General features: G+C 35.6%; 1 protein-coding gene across 1 annotated transcript in view; it reads right to left on the reverse strand.

Annotated features, from left to right (window-relative positions):
- The window catches only part of FBXL17 (F-box and leucine rich repeat protein 17), a 495516-nt gene that overhangs the window by 451949 nt on the left and 18326 nt on the right, over window positions 1-25241 (reverse strand). The window contains exons 2-3 of the mRNA XM_047090120.1: window positions 22694-22816; window positions 18174-18431 (exon numbers count right to left, since the gene is read on the reverse strand). Of these exons, the coding sequence (XP_046946076.1) occupies window positions 18174-18431; window positions 22694-22816 (381 nt within the window). The remainder of the gene's footprint in view (window positions 1-18173; window positions 18432-22693; window positions 22817-25241) is intronic.

Below are 25241 nucleotides of genomic sequence, written 5' to 3' on the forward strand. Positions count from 1 at the left end.
TATTTTCATCTAGACCACACTATAAACAATTACATATTCAACTAGAAATGGAAGTTCCACAAAGACAGAAGTTTTCCTGTTAACTATCCCTGGTGCCCAGTGTCTTCTGCTTAACTCAGCTGATACTGAGTAAATATTCGCTGAATGAATGAAAAGGATGATACATATATGTAAAGAAGCCTCTTTGAAAAATGGATGAATATAGGAAACCATGATTATGTTCTCATATCCAGTTAATCCAGGAATTCTAAATTGAGTCCACAGGTAGACTTCAGGGATTCCAGGAAAGCAGATGAGAAAAAAAAAGAGTACATTTTTATTTTCATACTATCCTCTAAATGAACTCTAGCCTTTACTTCACTTATTAATGTAAACAAAAAATCACAATAGTTTAGCAGTACATGTGATTTTGTAAACAATGGAAATCAAAGACAATTTCTTATAATATCACTGCTGTTGCAGCTATCATGAAATTCCATTTCTGTTCATCAGTATTCATTACATTCACAACCAGATCTTATAATGCATAAAAGAGGCACATATATTTCTAGAACAAATGTATAATGGCACATTACTTACACCTAAGAAAGCTAATCCAAAGCCAACAGCAGGGAAGATGGAAAATCAACTTGATATCACTACAAAACTCCTCATAGGCTCACATATGTCTGGCATTGAGGGCAAGGATGGCATTAAAAACACCAGAATTCTTTAAAGTGTATTTAAGAAGTGGTTAACCACTCAGATCACCTACCCATGACTGCACAGCCTGATCTTGCCCACTCTCTCACAATAGCAAAAGACTGGAGTAAGTAAAACACAGGGTTTTTGGACTGAGGTACACCATGCATAGCTCAAAGCAAAAGCATACTCCAGAAAATGTGGGGATGACATGAAAGTTTCTAAGGTGAAAATGAAGAAATTCAAATAAAGAATTCTGTAAGATGTTCCAGGATTAAAAGATAGGGACTTCTGGACTGAAAAAGCACATTCACATGTCCAGCACAAATGACAAAAACAGACCAATGACAAGGCAAATCTCCATAAAATGTCAGAATTAAAGGGTATAAAAAAAAAAAGATTCTACAGACTTCCAGTGACATATTTCATATAAAAGACTGCTATTAAAAAGGCATCAAACTTCTTAATGACAACACTGAAAGAAAGCAATAGAGCAATGCCATCAAATTCTCAAGGACAAGTATTTCAAACCTAGAATCCTATGCTCAGGATTGAGACTATAAATTAAGTATGAGTATAAAAAGGAGACATCTTCAGACACGCAAGTTCTCAAAAGATTTACCTCCTATATATTCTTTATCAGGAAGCTACTAAAATCTGTGCTCTACAAAACAAGAATACACCAAGAGAAAGAAGATATAACATCTAGGTAACAGGATATCTAATACAACCACAAGATCAGGAAAACCTGAAGGATAATGGTGAAGGTTAAGATACTTTGATGACCACTAACGCAAGAGCACTTGTATACAAGAAGTCCAATGTGAACCCTACAGACTATGCCAGGCAAATCTGCTATATGAAGATATATATTAACTAAGTATCTACATATAGATATACTAATGCAACTGTGGAAAAGCTTTTGACTCCATTCACGATAAGACTATAAAACTCAGTAAATGGGGTGCCTGGGTGGCTCAGTCAGTTGAGTGTCTGACTTCGGCTCAGGTCTTGATCTCAGTTTGTGAGTCTGAGCCCCACATTGGGCTGACAGTTCGGAGCCTGGAGCCTGCTTTGGATTGTCTGCCCCTCCCCCACTCGTGCTCTGTGTCTCTCTGTCTCTCTCTCTCTCTCAAAAATAAAATAAAAACATTTAAAAAATCATAAAAAGTCAGTAAACTAAATGGGATGAGAAGATTAATTTCAAGAACCACAAAATTCTATAGAGAAAAAAGGCAGGTATGTAATTATAAAATGTAAATACCAAATACTTAATCAAAATTATGGAAGAATTATGTTGGGAGGATGAGTGAATAGGAGACCGGAAAGGATAAGTAAGCTAAATTCTCATCTTCCATAGCAAGGAATCTGCCTAGATGGTCTAAAATGGATAAATCAAGAAAATACAGATAGGCTTAGAAGAGTAATGCTTCCTTCTTCTGGAGAAAGTTCAATTAGTCTAATTCCTTATCTCTCCACTGACTAGTTTCTGTTTAATACACTGAATATGTTCAGCTCATCTCTATCCTTCTTCCCCCTGGAAACAAACTGCCCACAGCAAACAAGCATGCACTTCTATATTTGCAAGGCCACTCTGCTGGTGTGGCTGAGTTGATGATGAGTGGGTCTGCTGGCCAACCTCCAGAGTTAACAAGCCCATTCTGCTCCATTTTAAGCAATATTCTCCAATCTAGCCTTTCTGAGTAATAAAGTTGACTTGATATTTTTCCTCTGTCCCTATTACCTTCTCTTGTTAATTTGTTCAGATCCTAGGAAGTAAAGAGGCCTCAACACTTAGTGCACCAACCAGGACCACTGAAAAAATACAGAGGAGTCTATACAGAAGGAGTGAATGAGGTCTCTGGTAGGAATGTAGACATTAGTTTGTATGAACAGGTTGGTAGAATCTCATGTCAACACACGTAAGTCACACTGCTGCAGCCTGCAAAAGAGTTTGAAGCTGATCACCTGGTATTTTGACTTATCAAGTGTCTTTTGGTTTTATATAAAAACAAGTGACTTTCCATAGAAGTAGAAGCAACAAGGGCTTCAAGAGACATCAGCAGCAGGAGAGCCTCAGAAACTTATCAAAAAAGAGTGCCTCAGGGGATAATTACTGTCATTTAGTCTCACTGCAGAAACTGATGTTCTGTTTTAAACATCATCACTGGACATGATAGGCAAGACTGCATTTCCATCAGTACTTATTTGAACTAATCATCATTTTCCCAACCGTAAGTATCCTAAGGTTCCAGACCATCCAATCACCGGAGAGTCAATCATTTTACCCAATATATTTCCCAGTTATGTTAATGTTGTTCAGATCTCTCAATGCTGCAATCATCTTGTCCACTGTCCATAGGAAAACATTGAGAGGGCATCAACCTATATGAATAGCCCTGTCACGATTCCCTAAATTTCATACAATTAGTCCTCTATCTAATAACTACAGAAGTTGTATACAACTCGTCTAAAAACAGAATTCTCTATTCAGAAAGAGAGTGCTAGAAATATTAAAGCTCTGGCCCTACCAAAATGGAGAGATCTTGATAAGAACACTGGCTTTCAGATGAGACATGGAAAAGGTGGTACTATGGAGTAAGAACCAAGCCCCAGTATAGGGACTATTCTAGATTATTTAAGTTAAAGACGCTGGACTTTTCACTAATCTACCATATTAAAGCATATGACTGAGTATAAACAAGATCAAAATCATCATCCAGTAATAGTAATGCCTTTAAAAAAAATTAACCTGCAGTTTCTAGTCCAGCAGGTAAGGAATTTAGAAGTCACCACTCCAGGGGCACCTGGGTGGCTTAGTCGGTTGAGCATCCAACTTCATCTCAGGTCACGATCTCATGGTTCGTGAATTTGAGCCCCGCATTGGGCTCTGTGATGACAGCTTGGAGCCTGGAGCCTGCTTCGGATTCTGTGTCTCCCTCTCTCTGTGCCCCTTCCCTGCTCACACTCTGTCTCAATCTCAAAAATAAAGAATTTTTAAAAATTTTTTAAAGAAGTCACCACTCCATACTAACAAGAAAGGAAAAAGCTTAACTGAAAAATCAGTAACTCTTCTTACAGAAATGAGGTTACAAGAAAAACCAGTGTCTCCAAAACTGGAGAGACAAAAAGGTGGACACAGAAAAACAACTTGCCAGAGCAGAAACCCACTAGAAGACACCTCTACCAGAACCAATGCTAGGGTAGGAAACACTAAATTATAATCCATCTCCTCCTATATCAAGTAAATAATCTACCCCCATTATTCTTATCCCAGCAAAAATCAACACCTAAAGGATCTACAAACATCTCAAAATTATCTCCATATTACTTCCCACCTTACCAAAGAACACTGTGAAATGATAACTACTCATCACCAGGTAAGAATACCTATCTGGTTGATGTTGACTAGATGAATATCAATACTTACCTTGGCTGGATACTGGAAAACTGCTGCCTGAAGGCCTTCCTAGGTAATGGAGATTATTAACCTTGGGGAATTTTACCTCCAACCACACCTCTCCATTTTCATTCAACCTGCCCTTTATTTCTACTTGAACCTGGCACCCATGTCAGGTGCAATCCTAACTCTCACTCTTCACTCAAGTAAATGGTCTTAGTAACCTAAGATATAGAACCCAAGTTTATCATTTAAGAAGTTCTGAATTTTGGGGCGCCTGGGTGGCTCAGTCGGTTAAAGCGTCCAACTCTTGGTTTTCCCTCAGGTCATGATCTCACAGTTTGTGAGTTCAAGCCCCACATCAGGCTCCAAGCCAATAGCTCTGAGCCTGCTTAGGATTCTCTCTCCCTCTCTCTCAGCCCTTCACCCACTTGCATGTGTGTATGTGTCTGTCTCTCTCTTTCAAAATAAAGAAAGAAAATTTTTTTAAAAGAGAAGTTCTGAATTTTTATCAACATCAGTTCAATATCTGGCTACCCATGAAAGGTAAAAATCAGATAAATAGTAATAGAAGACCTCTCTCTAACTCAGGAAGAACAATAATATATAAAAGGCACTCAGCAGTCAACCCTGAAGGAAAGTGTTTAATGAAAAGCATGCTGCTGGTCACTCCATCACCTAAAAAGAAGCTACTCCATCCACCCATGAAGCCATGGTTCATTTTCACATGTGACAGTAATCAGGAGTACAAATGGACTGAAGTAAACAAATATAACAGAAAATAGATTGCCCTTGATTAATTCTCTTCTTCTTTATAATAATTATTCAAGATTATTCACAAATTTGCTCTAAAACATCCAAAGGTATTTTTCAAATTTTTCTGTAAAATGTTGGGAGGTGATTTTCCTAGCATCTCAAATTTTAATTAAAATATTGCATACTACCCTTGAGCATTTATAAAAGAGAATTTGTTTTAAGAAGCCATCTGTTATTACCAGGTTATTTTTATAATTAAAAAAAAAACACCTTAGGAAGAATATACTTCAACGGACAATGAATTTAGACAACTGAAACCACAAAACTGGTGTGGGATAAAAACAAGATTAGGTCTTCCAATGTCACATGAAAGTTGCTCAAAATCAGTATTAAGAAAATATTTTTAAAATATGCTGCCTTCACTAGAAAAGGAAAGTTATTCCTTCTACTTTCCATTCCCAATGTGTCACTGCTGTAATTATTATCCACATGCAAATGAGAACAGTGAATAAAACTCAATCCATATCAAAAATGCTATTTCAACACCAAAACACACCAAAAAACACGACTAATGTTTCAACTAAGAAAATACTGTGATTAAAACTTTTTCAACTTCATTTTTAAAACATAGAAAGCTATTAAGTGTCCATCAACAGATGAAAAGAAAAAATGTAGTTTATACATACAACGGAAAATTATTCAGCCATGAAAAGGAATGAAACTCTATTATATGCTACAACATACATGAACCTTGAAAACACAAGCCAGACACAAAATATTTACTGTTGCATGATTCCACTTACAGGAGACAGCTAGAATAGGCCTAGAATTCATAGACTCAAAACAGAGCTTACTAGGGCATGAGGGAAAAAGGAGGAATAGAAAGTAAATGTTTAACTGGTATGGAGTTACTCATTGGAATGATGAAAAAGTTCTAGAAATAGATATTGGTGATAATCACACAATATTCTATTCTTAATGCCACTGATTTATATGCTTCAAAATGATTAAAATGGTAAATGTTATGTATATTTTATCACAATGAAAAAAAGGAACACATTGAAATAGCAAATGTCAACAAAACTTGAGAGAAAAAACTGCCAAGAGGCAGGGATGCTTGTTCCCAAATCTGTTTTTTCTAATTGTAATTTTTATAACACAATTGCATTAAGAAAAATAAATAAACTGACTTCAATGAGAAGGAAAAAAGAAAGCTGTAGCTATAAAAACTAGGTTGAATGTTTGCATTCAATGAAAGGAAGCCATAAAAAGCTGCTGTCATATTAGTTTTGGGTAAGACAACCATATGGTCCAACCTAGGATGGTTTGCCTTATGATCTCTTTACTTTAAGATGGTGCCAAAGCAATATACATTCAGCAGAAACTATTCTTCAAATTTTGAACTTTGATCCTTTTCTAGGTTGGCAATATGCAGTAAGATACATTCTCATGATGCTGGGCATGAGCGGGGAACTGCAATTCCCAGCCAGCCATGTAATCATGACAGTAAACAACCTGTACACTTAAAATCATTCTGCACCCATACATTCTATTTTTCACTTTCATACAGTATTCAATAAATTACATGAGATATCTGACACTTTATTATAAAATAAATTTTGTGTTACATGATTTTGCCCAAATGTAAGCTAGTGTAAGGGTTCTGAGCAAGTTTAAGGTCAGCTAGGCTGTGATGTCAGGTAAATTATGTATACTAAATGCATTTTTGACAGGGTATTTTCAATTTACAACAGGTTCATTGAATGCAATCCCATGGTAAGAAGAGCTGTACAGGAAAGATCATATTCTAAATTAAGATGCACTCATATTCCTCTGTTAGTAGTTTTAAGTTCCTGTATCACTTAAATGAAAAAACAACTGAAAATCATGAAGGTGACACCATTCTAATAGTTGAACCAAAGAAAGTCAAAAGTATAGCCATTTCTAACTCAAGAAAAAGGCCTTAACCCTATATGAAAAGACTCATGAATGAATTACATTTATATTGCTTTTTAATTAAAATGTTTATGACACACACTGATTTTTGTGATTCCTTAATTTAATTGATTTTCAGTTAACTGACCAACTTCCATTCTCAGGCCCATCATCAGGCTTATAATGAATTATAATAATGCCTACCTATACCTCACAGAGTTGCTGAGAAGATTAAAAATGACACTGCACATAGAAATGTTAATTAGCATACTGCAAGGCAAATAAAAGTGCTTAATAAATGTTGTATATCATTATTAATCATTATTAATGGGTAAAGAAGGAAGCTATTAGAAAACTATTCATTAGGATCCATGGGAAAGGAATGTTTTAGAAATGCTATACAGATGAATTTCCTGAAAAAAAAAGCCTCTTGACATTTATATAAAAGCTCTACATTTCTAGTTATCACATGATTCAGAGATCAAAAAATTGAAAGAGAATATTAGCTCCATACCTTCCTAGCTATGTGAACCTGGGCAAATAACTTACAAGAGATTCCATTTTTCATCTTGAAATACCACCTCAGTTTTGTTGTGAAGATTAAATTGTGTAACATATATAAAAAGAACCCAATATACATTTACTTCCTTTTGCCAATTGTGATGCTAATGTAGAAAGAATACCTAAAATATCCTTTAACTAAACACAACACATTTTGCCAAAAAAGGTTTTTCAAGATCTCTAGTTTTTCAGTCTTATTATTAAACATCAATCACCATTATGAGGGTAAAATGTGTGTCATGTCATCTGTAAAGTGGAGGGAATGAACTGAGTAGATTTAGTATGAATTCTAGACACCCCAGGATATGAGTCAGTCCTATCATTTACTACTTCAACCTCAGATAAAGAACTTACAATCCCTCTATAACTGCTTCCTCATCTCAGAATAGATGTGAATCAAAAGAGAAATTTAATATGAACATGTAGTTAGAATATATAAACAGTGCCTGACACATAGTACATGCTCAATATACACCTGTTCATTCCCTAACTGACTGAACATCATTGGAACATGTAAAGATAGATTAGGGGAGACTGACATTTTCCTTTATCTTACAGAAATTTTGAATCTAAAAACAATTAGATATTTTACTTTTTTCCTTTACTGTGATAAAATGTATAGAACATAAAAATTGCCATTTTAGTCATATTTAGATATACAATTTAGTGACATTAATTACATTCACAGTGTTAAGCAACCATCACCATGCCTCCTTCCAAAACTTTATCACTCCAAACACTCTACCTATTGATTTTTTTTTAATGTTTATTTTTGAGAGAGAGAGACAGAGCATGAGCAGGGGAAGGGCAGAGACAGAAAGGGAGAAACAGAATCTGAAACAGGCTCCAGGCTCTGAGCTGCCAGGATAGAGTCTGACACGGGGCTCGAACTCGGGAACAGTGAGATCATGACCTGATGAGATCATGACCTGAGCCGAAGTCAGATGCTTAACCGACTGAGCCACCCAGGCACCCCAACGCTCTACACATTTAGCAAAAAGTCCCCATTCCTGACTTCCCCTAGCCCCTGAAAACTCCTGTTTACATTACATCTCTGTGAATTTTTCTATTCTGGGTATTTTATATAAGTATAATCATACTATATTTGTTCTTTGTATCTAGCCTACTTAACTTTGCATATATTTTCAAGGTTCATTCATGCACTAAGTAACATGTATCAGCATCTCATGCTATTACATGGCTAAATAATATTCCATTATGCATATATATTTTCTGTTTACTCATTCATCTCTTAATAGACATTGGGTTGTTTCCACACCTTGACTATTATGAATAATGCTACAAAAACTAATAAACAAGTATCTACTTAAGTCATCTTTTTCAATTATCTGGGGTATATTTTGAGGGCAGAATTGCTGAGTCATATGTTAACCCCGTATTCAATCTTTTGAAGAACCACCAAACTGTTTTCCACACGAGGCACACCATTTTATATTCCTAACCAGCAATGTACAAAGTTCCAGTTTCTCCAAATACACAAAGCCACACTGCGTTATTTCGTTTTGTGGGTTTGGGCTTATTTACATGAGAATAGGTATAAACTGGTATCTCATTGTGGTTTTGATTTGCAATTCTCTAGCAGCTAATGATGTTAAGCATCTTCTCATGTGCTTCTTGGCCATTTGTATCTCCTCTTTGGTAAGGTCTATTCAAGCATTTTGCCTGTCAACTGAGTTTTGGGGAGGGCTTCTGTTGATGTTGAGCTGTAATAGTCCTCTATATAGTCTACATATTAAACCCTTTTCAGATACACGATTTGCAAATATTTTCTCATATTTTGTGGGTTGCCGGTTCACTCTCTTGATAATGTCCTTAGAAACACGAAAGTTTTTAATTTTAATCAAGTCCAGTTTATCTGTTTTTTTACATTTGTTGCCTGCCTTTTTGGTGTCGTATTTAAGAAATCATTACCAACTCCAAAGACCTAAAGATATACACCTATCCCTTCTTCAGAATGTTATAGTTTTGGCTCTTAAATTCAGGTCCCTGACCCATTTAATTTCTGTATATGGTATAAATAATCAAATTTCTTTCTTTTGTATGTGGACATCCAATTTTACCAGCACTTTTTTTTGGAAAAGTGTTCTTTCCCCCACTGAATGGTCTTGGCATTATGGTAAAAAATCAATTGACTAAAGATGTGAGGGTTTACTGGACTCATAATTCTATTCCATTTTTCTATACATCTGTTCTTCCACTAAGTATCACACTGTTTCGATGACTATACCTTCATAAGAAGTTTTAAAATTGAGAAGTAGGACTCCTCCAACTTTGTTCTTCCTATTCAAAAATGTTGTGGCTGTTCTGGGTCCTTTAAAATTCCTTATGAATTATATAATGAGTTTTTTTAATTTCTGCAAAACCACCAGTGGAATTTTAATGGGGATTACATTAAATCTGTAGATCATTTTGGGTAGGGTAGTATTATCCTCTTAAAAATACCGTCTTCCAATTCAGGAACTCAAGATGTCTTTCCATTTATTAGGTGTTTTTTAGTTTCTTTCTAACCTGTTTTGTAGTTTTCAGTGTGTAAGTCTTGCATGTGCTTTGCTAAATTTGCTCCTTAATATTTTATTTGTGAAGCTATGGTAAACGCAATTATTTTCTTAATTTCTTCCTTGGATTTTTCACTGCTAGTTTGCAGAAATGCAACTAATTTTTGCACACTGATTTTGTATCCTAGAACTTCACTGAATACTTTTATTAGCTCAAACAGTTTTGGGAAGAGTTTTTTTAGGGTCTACTCTATATACAGTCAGAGCTCATTTTATTGTACTTCATCTTATTGTACTTCACAGTTATTTTTTAACAAATTTACAACCCTGTATTGAGCAAGTCTATCAGCACCATTTTTTCAACAGCATTTTCTCATCTTATGTCTCTGTGTCACATTTGGGTAAAATTCACCATATTTCAAACATATTCATTATTATTATACTTGGTATGGTGATCTGTGATCATTGAACTCCAATGTAACCATACCCATATAAAACGGCAGACTTAATTGATAAATGGTACATGTGTTCTGACTGCTCCACCAACTAGTTGTTTTCCATTTCCCCCACTCTCCTTGTGATTCTTGGTCTCAGGACCATGAGTTCAGCCCCACACTGGGCAAAAAGCTTGTTTAAAAAAAAAAATTAAAAAAAAAATCTTCCAGAAAAGATTCACCATTCTAAACATCATTAAGAACATTCCTGATTCATGCGAAAAAGTCAAAATATTTACATTAATGGGAGTTTGGAGGAAGTTGATTCCAACCCTCATGGATGACTCTGAGGGTTCAAGACTTAAGCGGAGGAAGTAACTGCAGATGTGGTAGAAATAGCAAGAGAACTCGAATCAGAAGTGGAGCCTGAAGATGTGACTGAATTGCTGCAATCTGATGATAAAACATTAACAGATGAAGAGTTGCTTCTTATGGATGAAGAAAGTGGTTTCTTAAGAGAACTGCCAGAGCCACCCCAACTTTAAGCAACCACCACTCTGATCGGTCAGCAGCCAACAACCCCAAGGCAATCAGCAAAAAGATTATGACTCCCTGAAAGCTCAGATGATGGCTAGCATTTTTTAGCAATAAAGTATTTTTTAATTAAGAAATGTACATTATTGTTTTAGACATAGTGCTATTGCACACTTAATAAATTACAATTAGCATAAGCATAACTTTTATATCCACTGGGAACTCAAATTCATTTGACTTGCTTTATTGTAATTTGCTCTACTGTGGTGGTCTAGAACCGAACCTGCAGTATCTCTGAGGTGTGCCTATATAAAACCATGCAAACTGAGATAGTTTTACTTCTTCTTTTCCAATTTTGAAGGCTTTTATTTCTTTCTCTTGCCTAATTACTCTGGCTGGAATTTCCAGTACAATGTTGAAGAGAAAAAGCAAAAGTGGGCATCGTGGTTTCATTCCTGAACTTAAGGGAAAATTTTTCAGTCATTCACCATTGAGTATGATATAAACAATAGTTTTGATATATATGGCCTTTATTACGTTGAGGAAGTGTCCTTCCATTCCTAGTTTATTGCGTGCTTTTAACATGGAAAGATACTAGAATCACCAAATGCATTTTCTACACCAAGTAAGATGATTATGTGAGTTCTTCCTCCATTCTAGTTATGTGATATAGTACACTGATTGACTTTCATCAGTGGCTTGATTGAGCCACCTTTGCAATCAAGGAATAAATCACACTTGGTCATAATACATAGTCCTTTTAATATGTTTCTGGCTTCTGCTTGCTATTTTTTTGACATTTTTTTGCATTTATACTTATCAAGGATACTGTTCTGTAATTGTCTTCTCTGGAAGTGTCTTTGGCTTCAAAATCAGGCTAATGTTGGTCTCATAGGAGTTAGGAAGTACTGTTTGCTGCTTCTTAAATATTTTGGAAAAGTTTAAGAAGGAACGGTAATAATTCTTTATATGTTTGAGGAAATTCATGAGGGAAGCCATCTGGTTTCTGTCTTTTCTTTTTGGAGAGGATTTTTATTACAGGTTCAATCTCCTTACTTGTTGTAGAAGATTTTCTACTTCTTCTTCAATCAGTTTTTGCCATTTGTGTATTTCTAGGAATTTGCCCATTTCATCTAGGCCACCCAGTTTGTTGGTGTATTGTTGCTCTTAATTTTCTTGTAGAACTGTTATTATTTCTATAAAGTTGGTGGGAATGTTCATGCTTAAATTTCTGATTTAGTGAGTTGAGTCTTCTTTGTTTTCTTACTCAAAGATTTGTCATTTTTGTTAGTATTTTCAGAAAAACTAGTTTTCTGTTTTCTGCTTCATTTATCTCAGATCATTATTTCCTCCCTTCTGCTAACTTCTTTTTCAAGCTCCTTCAGGTGTACATTTAGGTTACTAATTTCAGATTTTTCTTTCTTTGTAATGTAAGCTTTCACAGCCATGAAATTCCCTCTGAGCATTACTTTTGTTGCATCCCATAACTTTTTGTGTATTGTGTCTTAATTTTCATTCATTTCAAGGTATTTTCCAATTCCCTTATCATTTCCTCTATAACCCAATGGCTGTACAAGAGTGTGTTGCTTAACTTCCACATATTCATACATTTTCGAATTTTCCTTTTGTTACTGATTTCTAGATTTGTTTCACTGTGATCACAGAAGAAACTTGCATGATTTCAATCTTTTCAACTTACTAAGACTTGTTTGTGGTCTAATCTTGAAAATGTTTCATGTGTACTTGAAAAGCATATATATTCTATTGTAGAGTGTATTATATATGTCTGTTAGGTATAATTGGTTTATAGCACTGTTCAGGTCCTCCATTTCTTCGTTGATCTTCGGTCTGGTTGTTGTAGCCATCACTGAAGTGCAGTATTAAAGTTTCTAATTATTAATGGAGAATTACCTATCTCTCCCTTCAAACCTTTCCACTTTTGTTTCCTATATTTAGGAGCTCTGTTATTAAGTATATATATGCTTATAAATGTTCTATCTTCCTGAGAAATTGAAACTCATCAATATATAATGAGCTTCAGTGTCTACTATAAGCTTGTTTGACTTAAAATTGATTTTTTTCTGATGATAATATAGCTACTCCAACCATCTTTGGTTATTAGCATTTGAACAGAATATCTTTTTTTTTTTTTTTACTTAAATTCAAGTTAGTTAACATATAGTGTAGTATTGATATCAGTAGAATTTAGGGATTCATCACTTACATGTAACACTGAGTGCTCATCCCAACAAGTGTCCTCCTTAATGCCCATCACCCATTCAGCCTATACCTCCACCCACCTCTCCTCCAGCAACCCTCAGTCTGTCCTCTATAAAGTCTCTTATATTCTGCTTCCCTCTCTGTTTCTATCTTATTTTTCCTTCTTTCCCCTATGCTCATCTGTTTTGTTTCTTAAACTGTACATCTGAGCAAAATCACGTGGTATTTGCCTTTCTCTGACTCATTTCACTTAGCACAATACTCTCTAGTTCCATCCACATTGTTGCAAATGACAAGATTTCATTCGTTTTGAATGAAACGATGGCTGAATAATATTCCATTATACATGTGTGTCACACATGTATCCATCAGTTGATGGACATTTAGGTTCTTTCCATAATTTGGCTATTGTTGATAGTGCTGCTATAAACATGGGTGCATATGCCCCTCTGAACCAGTATTTTTGTATTCTTTGGATAAATACCTAGTAGTGCAATTGTTGGGTCATAGAGTAATTCTAGTTTTAACTTTCTGAGAAACCCCCACCCCATGAGCTTTCCAGAGAATACATACAAATGGCTAACAGACACATGAAAAAATGCTCAACATCACTCATCATCAGGAAAATACAAATAAAAACCAAAATAAGATACCGCCTCCCACCTGTCAGAATGGCTCAGATTAACAACACAGGCAACAACAAATGTGAGCAAAGATGCAGAGAAAGGATAACCCTCTCACACTGTTGGTGGGAATGAATGGAGTATCTTTTTTCCATCCTTTACTTTCAACTTCATTCTGTCTCTATCAAAAAATGAGTCTCTTATAGACATGATAGGTACAGTTATCTTCTTATCCATTCTGCCAATCTTTGTCTTTTACAGTATAATCTAACTTGTTTTTAAGTAGACTCCACACCCAATGTGGGGCTTGAAGTCATGACTATAAGATCAAGAGTTGCATGCTTAGGGGCACCAGGGTGGCTCAGTTGGTTAAGCAGCTGACTTCGGCTCAGGCCATGATCTCACAGTTCATGAGTTCAAGCCCTGCATTGGGCTTGCTGCTTTCAGCACACAGCCTGCTTCAGATCCTCTGTTGCTCTCTGTCCCTTCCCTGCTCGCACTCTCTATCTCCCAAAAATAAATGAACATTTATTTGGGTTGCATGGGTGGCTTAGTCAGTTAGGCGTCTGACTCTTGGTTTCAGCTCAGATCGTGATCTCACAGTTCATGAGTTTAAGCCCCACATTAGGCTTTGAGCTGGTGGTGTGGAGTCTACTTGGGATTCTCTCTCTTGCTCCCTCTCTCTGTCCCTCCCCTGCTTGCACTGTGTCTGTGTCTCTCAGAATAAATAAACTTAAAAAAAAAAATGAACGTTAAAAAAAAAAAAAAGTTAGAACTGCTTGCTTAGGGCACCTGGCTGGCTCAGTCGGAAGAGCATGTGACTCTTGATCTTGAGGTTATGAATTCAAGCCCCACATTTGGTGTAGAGATTACTTAACATCTTAAAAAAAAAAAAAGTCACATGCCCTACTGACTGAGCCTGCCAGGTGCTCCAATTAATCTATTTAACTTAAAGTAACTACTGATAGGGGCGCCTGGGTGGCTTGGTGGGTGAAGTGTCTGACTCTTGGTTTCAGATTAGTTCATGATCTCACAGTTTGTGTGTTCAAGCCCATCAGGTTCTGAGCTGGTGGTGGGACTCTTTCTCTCCCCACTGCTCTCTGTCCCTCCCGTGCTCTCTCTCTCTCAAAATAAAATAAACTTTAAAAATTAAAAAAAAAAATAAAGTAACTACTGGCAAGGAAGGATTTACTTCTGCCATTTAGAAACTATTTGCTTACTGTAGGTCTTAAATGTTTTTTGTTCCTCAATTCCTCCATTACCACATTTTTTGTATTTAATAGATTTTATGCAGTATACCATTTGATTCTCTTCCCATTACTTTCCTACACATATTTCAGTTATTTTCTTAATGGTTACCATGGAGACTACAATTAACATCATAAACTTATAATAGCATAATTTGAACAATACCAACATAGTGTCAACAGTATACATGATAGTGCTATGTGTCTACTCCTTCTACTTACAGTATTATCATAGATTACACTTTTACACATTACGTGCCCATTAACATAGATTTATAATCTTCATTCTATACATTTGCTTTTCTTCAATCACATAGAAAAAAATGAGGAGTTACAAACCAAAAGTGAAGTAAAACTATCTTTTATATTTACGTATATAGCTATCATGCTCTTTTTAGCATTTCATGTAAAGCAGATTTACTAATGATGAATTCCTTTTTTTTTTTTTGAAGATTTTTTTTTTTAAGTAATTAGATATTACTTAAAATATCTAATTTTGGGCCCAAATCTACAGACCCAAGATTAAGAGTCACATACTCCACTGACTGAGCCAACCAGGTGCCCCTTCCCTCACTTTTTGTTTACCTGAGAATATCTTAATGTTGACTTCATACTTAAAGAATAGTTTTGTCAAATATCAAATTGTTTGATATTTTCTCTGTCAGAACTTACATCAGCACACTGCTTTCTGGTTCCAAGGTTTTGCATGAAAAATCAATTGTTAATCTTATTAAAGATCCCTTGTATGCTAAGAGACACTACTCTTGTTGCTGCTTTCAAGATTCTCTATTTGTCTGTGGCTTTTGACAATCATACTATCATGTGTCTCATTGTAGGCTTCTTTGAAATTAATCTGCCTGGAGTTCATTGAGTTTCTTGGATATACAGATTCATGTTTTTCACATCAAATTTGGTACGTTTTAGTAATTATTTCTCCAAATATTCTTTCTCTTTCTCTCTCCCTTCTCCTTTTGGGACAATCATAATGCAAATGTTGTTCTCCTTAGTGATATCCCACAGGTCCTTCAGGCTCTATTCACTTTTCCTCATTCTTTTTTTCTTTTTCTTCTCAGACACAATAATTCACTTTGTTTCATCTCCAGGTTCACTCATTCTTTCCTGCCTACCCCTATCTGATGCTGCATCCCTCTAGAAAATTTTTTAATATCAGTTATTGTACTTTTTAGCTCCAGAATTACAATTTAGTTCCTTTTGATAATTTCTAGATCTTTATTACTATCTCAATTTTTTGATACATCATTTTCTAGAATTCTTTTAGTTTCTAAAACGTTTAGTTGTTTGTCCATACTTTCCACTAGCTCTTTGAGCATGTTTCCAAAAATTGATTTAAAATATTTGCCTATGGGGCACCTGGGTGGCTCAGTTGGTTAAGCTTCTGATTCCAGCTCAGGTCATGATCTCTCATGGTTGTGAGATCCATTTGTGAGATCCTTTGCCAGGCTCTGGGCTGAGAATGGAGCCTGCTTAAGATTCTCTCTCTCCTTCTGCCCTTTTCCCCCACTCCCGTGCACTCTCTTTCTAAAAATTAAAAATATATGTATTTAAAAAAGAGCCATGAAAATCTGAAGCAAACATCTAATCATAAATTTATAGGTTCCAAGATATCTTACATTCTAGAGAAGTTGTAGAGGTTAGATAAATTCACGGTACTTGATTGGCATATTAACTCTTGTTCCTTAAAGGACTTTTTATTTTCCCTCTATTTCAATCATAGTTATGATCTTATTCTTACCACAAACACCCTTAACAGTCTGCTCAACTATTCATATTATATCATGTTTAAAAATACAACAGATTTAGTCAACTTTATAAATACACAGACCTCTATAAATGTCTCATTATAAAGTATAATTTGCCAACAGGTTTCTATCACAAAAAAAATCATGCCATGTCAACAAAATTTATAATTTCCTGTTAAAGATTAATTTGTTCTAATACATATAAGAACTTCATTCCACTAGTGGGTGATCATATATATAGCAGAAATGATCGGGACAGATATTAAAACAAATAACGGTGTTATTGCACAATTTGCCTTTGCAGACAGAACAGTCTCCCTTATACATTTTAGCATTTTTAATACATAAATTAGATTGACACACCCAGTACTGCTTAAGATAGAATCTCCCCAAATTCCTTCTAATACTGAGCTTTCAATTAATTCATATGTAATGTTTAAATTTAGCGACCTTCTTCTAAGTTCATTTCAGATCAGATTTAAATCTAGGACTTTGCCAATATTCTGCTTTTACTGGGAAGTGTCAGGACTACACCCCACTTCTAAATTTAAACTTTAATCCTGACAAGTTCTTGAATGAAATTATTAATTCACTCTTTCTTTCAAAAATGTTTGTCAAGAAAACCGTAGCTGGAGTGGGAAACGTGCAGGGCCTCTGCCCTCACAGAGCAGGCCCCCTTATTCAAAGTCTTTTGGAGTGGGAAAGTCAAAAGATGGAAGAGATTTTGGAGAATCTAAGCTTTAAACCCCAGTTCCACCACTTGCTAAACATTAAGTGAGTTAATTAATCTTTCTAACCTTTAATTTCTCCCTTTACAAAATGAGTTTAATACCAACTATTTCACAAAGTTACTTCAAGGGTTACATGTTAAAATACAGTAAGTACCTAGTACAAAACTGGAAACATTACTAAATATTCACAATATTCACAAATCTAGAGCCTGGCACATAGAATCCATTCAATACTCATGAATGAATAATCTACTCTGAGACAAAAAAATTTTAAATGGCATTTCCAAAGGAAGTGCATCAAAGATAAAATATAGTATTTTAATCCAATTATTGTTCCAAATATGGGTAATGAGCAGCTTTTACTTCATTCTACACTCCTTAATTTGGACTTTCATTTATGCTTTAAAATATGTATTTTAAAGCACATAAGCATATCATCTAGTAATGTAAAAGGGGAATTAAAAGTCAATTTTTAAAACCTCATACTAACCCAAAATGCATACTATTGGAACCTAAAGCCAAATTTGGTATAAAATTTAACTAACAAAAAAATAAATAAAATGGCTTGTCCCAGAAGTTCAGGCACTCACTACAAAACACACCAAAGTTATTTATCAATTTTACTGAACCAACCACTCATGGGTACAAAAAACAAGATGGCTTATTTTAGTCTCTGAGCATTATTTTTAACATATAATAATGTGTTAAAGTGTAGCTTCAAGCAAACATTTTGAGTTAATCAGAGTAAAACCATTTTATAGATGCTAATATTTACCTGTTTGAGTCCTTCATCAGTAAGTTTGTCCTGGTTGCCTACATGAACTTTCTGAAGTAAAGGACAATGAGAGGCAACCGCAATAATAGAAGTGTCAGAAAGCTGTTTACACCTGTAGGCTGTATACCTAAGAAGTCCAGGACACTTAAATGCTAGAACACATACGCCTGTATCAGACATACTGCGACAATCAGAAATGTTGATTTCAATTATATTCTGACTTCTTGATGCAATTTTTTCCAATAATTCATCAGTGACCTAGGAGGAAAAAAAAAAAAAGTTTAAACTTTTGCTAAAAGTAGAAACTTACTTTCTATTCTTTTATTAAGCTTTCCCCCAATAAATAAGTAATAATTAGATTACAGTATGAAAACCACAATCAAAAGAAAACCTTCTTATTGAATATTAAAGCATAACAAGAACTGTGGTATAGTATAAAATGCATACTTAGTCTTTGTTTCTAATTCCTAGAACAGAGCCTCCACAACTCTTGAAATTTCCTGATAGGAGTGTCCTTTGTTATTCATAACAAGCCCCTTTTGACCACACCTGAGTTTATACTAATGAAATGACTTAAACTGGGGCCCCTAGATGATACCTTTAGGATGAGGTCTGGTCACCAGAAAAACCAAAAACCATGTGATTAGAAAGTGGTAACTGTCAGCCTCAACCCCTGACTTCCTGGGAGGGTACAGGAGCTAGAGACTAGGTTAGAAAAACTTTTCAACAATGAAAATTGAAGAGCTTCTAGGTTGGCAAACACCTTAAGGAGCCAGGAGGGGGACAGGCCCACAGACTCTATGGAAGCTCCACATCTTCTCCACCCCCCGTACTTTGCCCTAGGCATCTTTTCCATTTGGCCAGTCCTGAGTTGTATCCTTTACAATAAACCAGTAAAAGTATTTTCCTGAGTTCTGTAAGTCATTTTAGCAAATTATTCAAACCTGAGGAAAGACTAGAGGGAACTCCTGAAGTCACAGCTGGTCAGTGAGAACTACTGGTGACTCCTGGGACTCGTGAGGGGTGTATGAAGAGGGGACAGTCTTATAGGACTAAAGCCCATAATCGGTGAGGTCTGCATTAACCCCAGGAGTTGGTGTCAGAATTGCACTGAATTGTTAGATACCCAGTTATTATCAGAGAATTTTTTAGAATGAAAAAAACTCCACACATCTGGTGTCAGAAGTGGTATGGAAAAACACCAAGCAAAAATATATGTGTTAATTTTCGTTGAAAGCCTAAGATCTATCCTTATCAGGAAAGTTACTTTAACTTTCAAAGTTAAACTTTGAAAAAGTTTGAATACACAAAATTATACTGAGATTTTAATTGCTTTGTTTTCTATTTTTAACCCAGCAAACAGTGTGTATCAGTCATCACATTATATGAATTGTAACTTATTATACCTTGTATTAGATGATCCCTATCACAAAATATAAATTTTAATTGTTTTACTACTTTTTTATTTAAAATTTATTTTTTATTTTTTTAATATACATTTATTTTTGTAAGAGAGAGAGAGAAAGAGACACACAGAGTACAAGTGGGGAAAGGGCAGAGAGAGAGGAAGACAGACTCTGAAACAGGCTCCAGGCTCTGAACTGTTATCATAGGGACCGATGTGGGACTCGAACTTGGGAATGGCGAGATCATGACCTGAGCTGAAGTCACCACTTAACCAACTGAGACACCCAGGTGCCCCTTTAAAAAAAAAAAAAAATTAACGTTTATTCATTTTTGAGACACAACAAGAGACATAGCATGAGTGAGGGAGGGGCAGAGAGACAGGTAGACATAGAATCTGAAGAAGGCTCCAGGCTGTGAGTATCAGCACAGAGCCTAACACAGGGCTAGAACTCACAGATGTAGAATCATGACGTGAGCTGAAGTAGGACACCAAGCCAAACAGGTGTCCCTTTACTACTTCTATCAGAATACCATATATATATATATATATATATATATATATATATATATATATATAAAATACATCATTTTGTTTATGAACAATCCAAGATTACATACAAATGTCCATATCAAATACCTTTTATCAAAAAAACCCTCAAAGCTAGAGGTGCTTTAAGTGTCCAACTCAACTCAGATCATAATCTCAGGGTTCATGGGTTCAGGCCCCATATCAGGCTCTGTGTTGACAGCTCAGACTGGAACCTGCTTCAGATTCTGTGTCTCCCTCTCTCTCTGCCCCTCCCCTGCTCGCACTCTGTCTCTGTCTCTCAAAAAAATAAATTAAAAAATGTTAAACAAAATTTGTTTTAATTTATATAAAAAAAATACCTCAAAGCTAAGTATGAGTAACCTTAGAATTCATGTGGTAAAAAACTCACATGGCCGTCTGAATTTTAAACATAATTTTTAAAAAATCAACCTGTACATATTCTATACCCAATCATGGAATAAGTCACAGGGATGAAAGGTACAGCATAGGGAGTATAGTGAATGGTGTGGTAATAGCCTTGTACAGTGAGAGATGGCAGCTACACTTGGGATGAGCACAGCATTACGTATAGAGTTGTCATATCACTATGTTGTACACCTGTAAAAGTATACTTCAATAAAAAATAAGTAAACATAAATAAAAAAGAAAAAGAGGGTTAATATTATTCAAGTTCCTTGAGTACAAATAATGGTCAAAGAAGATGCACATGACGAAATTTAGAACAGAAGTAAAGAACTGCAGTGCTGAGGAGCACTAAAAGTAAGAGACAAGGCTGAAACTACCTTTATGCTCCCTGGAAAAAGCATAAATACAGACAGTTACCTTCAAAGTTAAAACCTGGACATAGCTCTCCTTTTATCTTTTCTTCTTTTTTCATCTCCAGACATAACTACCAATAGAAGGGTAAAGCTATTCTTAGCCTGAGTTTGTAACAAACAGCTCAGATATCCAAGAGTACTAAAGAGCCAATGGATTATTTCACATTACTTCTTTCCACTCTACCAGCCACAATAACTAAATACTCACTATTCTCCCTGGACACAAATTTCATGGACCCAGGCAGGGAAATGACTAACTCTGTAATTATTTCAGCTTCTAACCAATGAGGCAGAAAAACAAAAAGAAAACTTACACATAAATGTCCAGGATTTGCTTATTTTGTTTAAAGTGAACGAGTGATACACACACACACACCCCACGTAAACTACTAGTGGTATGCTGCATGCAGTTGGCTTGTACCAACTCACAAGAGCCTGCAATGTGTACCTCTTTCCAAATCAGGGACATCACCGCATTCAGTGATATCACATCCGTAGCCTGAAATAGGCCATCGTGGCAGCATATGCACCACAAAAACTAGCAAATATTACAAATCACAGCTTTCTATTTGTTTGTTTTTGAAAGGAGTTGTTAAACATGTGGCAGCACACCAGTACCCAACAGTATCATGGATTTAGAACAGGTTCACTACTCCAATAAAATCCTATTCTTATTGAATATTTTTATGCATTTCAATGCCAAGTTCTAACAATCAAGTCCAAAAGAAGTTCTAACAATCAAGTCCAAGTCCAAAAGAAAAAAACAACAAGTCCAACAAATTGTATGCAATAAGCACTATTAACTCCACCTTTTTTCCTAACTTATGCCACCATATGAACACATTGGGCAGCCAGGCAATAGGGAAGATTAGAAAATTAATCAAAAGGAAAATAAAAACAAGATATCTTAGCCCATTTTGCTTCTATTTATTCATCTATAACAGTAGTGTGAGAATGCTTAAACTATTGGGGCACCTGGGTGGGTCAGTCAGTTAAGTGTCTGACTCTGTTTCAGCTCAGGTCATGATCTCACGGTTCATAGGATTGAGCCCCACATGGAGTTCTGCACTGACAGTGCAGAGCCTGCTTGGGATTCTCTCTCTTCCTCGCTCTCTGCCCCTGCCCCGATCTCTCTCTCTGTCTCACACACACACACTCTCACTCTGTCACTCAAAATAAACTAAAATCTTTAACAAAAAAATTTAAAAAAAATTCTTATACTATTCACCTATAACAACAGTGTAAAGATACTATAATTAATAGTATAATAATAACACATTAAAAGGTATAATAATAGTATCAACTCAAAACGTTGTTACAAGATTCAAATGCTTTAGTATGTGTAAAGCCCAGAGAACAGTACATGGCATATCAGCAGTACTATATAAACATATGCCATCATGTTCTACTACTAAACTAAAATTCATGATATAATTCCTACAAAAAGGGGGGGAAAGCTTAATAACTTTCTTTAAACGTAATGAAAAAAGGGAGAAGACAAAGAAGACTTAGACAAAAGGATTAAGAAGCAACCCAAAATTACCAATCCACATTAAATATCTTCTTCACCACAAGAACCTAGCTATAACGTAAATTCACACAAAAAAATTACTGAAGCATGGAATTATAAGTTACAGTCATTCGAACTATCTTGAAAAACTCCAACATGAAAGAAATGATTTCTGAAGAGAAATAAAGATATTTGTTGAGTAGGCCAAGGTGTTTCTTAGAATTAGATTCCATACCTGCTGACGACTACTAAGATCCAGCTGCTTCCAAAACTGGAAATCTAAACAAAGGTCACGCCAGTACTTGCAAACCAACGAGGCAGAAAGGCAACGCTCATCCAGGGATAAATTGGAAAATATCTGTAAATAAAAAAGGAACCATATAATATGTGCTAAATACTTCAAAAGCACAGGAGCAGGTTTTTGTTAATTAGAAAAAATTAACTTTTAAAACAGAAAACCATCTTGAATACAAGTGGCCATTATTAGAAAAGTCATCATTAGGGACAGCCTAAAGAGGGTATGAGAGTTAAGAATGTGTGTTAACATTACCTTCTATGTAAAAAGAGTGGGTGTGAGAGCAGGGGGATTTCTCTCTAGAGAGAGAAAATGTGTGTTTGCCAGTATTAAAATTTTTACAATTAAGGTATGTATCTATAAATACAATGTGTGGACCATATTGGGATCCTGAACTGAACCAACTATAAGAAGGTTCTTCTGAGACAATCAGATAAAACTGAACACAAGATATTAGAAATCAGAAAATTATTATTCACTTTTTAAGCTTTGATTATATTGTAGTTATATTCATACTGTGGTTACGTTTTATAAAAGTATTATGCATTTTAGATATATACTTCAGTGTTTATAAATAAAATGATATCTAGAATTTGCTTTCAGATACCTTATCAAAAACAAAAAAAAGTTAGTGAAAAATAAAACAAGAAAGGCAGAATACTGAAAACTAATAAAACTGGTTGAAGATACACGGTGGAGGGCGGGTTCATTACAGTATTTTCTACTTTGGTTTGTATATGATAATTTCCATAACACATAAGTAAAAATTTTAACCAGAACATGTGCTCTAACACTAAATTGTCTTATGCTGGGTTTAAATCATGGCTCCACCATTTATTATCCATGCAACCTTGGACAAATTACTTACTCTCTCTGTACCTCAATTTATCTTTAAAATGGGGATAATAAGGATTGCCTGGGTGGCTGACCTCATCTCAGGTCATGATCTCACCATTCATGATTCTGAGCCCCACATTGGGCTCTCTGCTGTCAGCATGGAGCCCACTTCAGATCCTCTGTCCCCCTCTCTTCTGCCCCTCCCCTGCTCTCATTCTCTCTCAAAAATAAACATTAAAAATAATAACAATGATAAATAAAATAAAATGGGGATAATATAGTATTGACCTGATAGAGTTATTGTGAGGACTAAAGGAGTTTAAAGTTTTGGAAACAGTATCTGGAACAGAGTAAATAGTATATAAATGATTCCTATCATTACTATGACCTAAAGTGGTAAGCCTCTGGGCAGGCAAAAGTTGTAGACATCTCAGCTAGAATCTCTACTATATTTAAATCTTAAGCCTGGGGAAAATAACTACCTTCTCTTCACAACTACCATTCTTTTTCCAAGGGTCTACTGAGAAATAAAAAATGTGTGTAAGAATCACCAGCAAAGATGACGTTAAGCCCACTACAGTCTCTCACTCCCACTCATGACAACTAAAACCTATGGACAACATACTAAAAGCAATTAACTCAGGACTCCAAAAGGTTAGTAAATAGGGGCACCTGGCTGGCTCAGTCAGTAGAGCTCACAACTCTTGATCTTGGGGTTGTGAGTTTGAACCCCACAGGAGGCATAGAGATTAAAAATAAAATCTTTTTAAAAAGTTTTTAAACATTAAAAATAAATAAAAAGTTGGGTGCCTGGATGGCTCAGATGGTTAAGCATCTGACTTTTGATTTCAGCTGGGTCATGATATCACAGTTAGGGAGACTGGGCCCTGAATCCAACTCTGCACTGATATCACAGAGACTGCTTGGAATTCTCTCCCCCTCTCTCTGCCCCTCCCCCATGCTCTCTCAATAAACATTAGACTCAAACTCATGCTCTCAAAATAAACATCAAACAAATAAATAAATGTTAGTAACAGATGGATTGGGGAAGTGAGCCAAAACTTAAAGAATAGTCAGTAATAGGAAGGAGTTTACTGAGTTTTTTTGTTTTTTCTCCCATCATGGAATAGGATGGACCCTGTGCAGAATTGTACATAAGACACAACTAAACTACAGAGATAAAACCATCTTTCTGGACAGAATGTGAGACAGAAAATGTGAGAACCTTCATTTTGGGTTTTCTTTCCTGTCCCTTTTCTTTTCTCTCTCTGTTGGCCATGTCCCAATACAGCCTAAGTCACAGAGCTGCAATGTGGCAGCTGTGTAGACACCTAAAACTCTGAAAGTAAAACCATTTTTCTGGCCAGAAGAACCAGCAAAGAGAACTCTGTGGACCAAAGAGTGTGCAAGGAATCCTCACTACCTTTTTTGCCACAAGGCAATGGGATGACATATTTAAAGTGCTGAAAGGAAAACTGTTAAGCAAGAACTCTGTATATCTGGCAAAACTATTCTTCAAAAATAATGGAGAAATTAAAATATTCCCAGATGGGCACCTGGGTGACTCAGCAACTGACTTCAGCTCAGGTCATGATCTGATCATGGGTTCGAGCCCCGCATCAGGCTCTGTGCTGACAGCTCAGAGCCTGGA

This window comes from Lynx rufus, unplaced genomic scaffold, assembly GCF_022079265.1.
Source record: "Lynx rufus isolate CCGP_SWC_20201006 ecotype Redwood Valley unplaced genomic scaffold, mLynRuf1.p SCAF_1, whole genome shotgun sequence".
In the NCBI taxonomy this organism is placed as follows: Eukaryota; Metazoa; Chordata; class Mammalia; order Carnivora; family Felidae; genus Lynx; species Lynx rufus.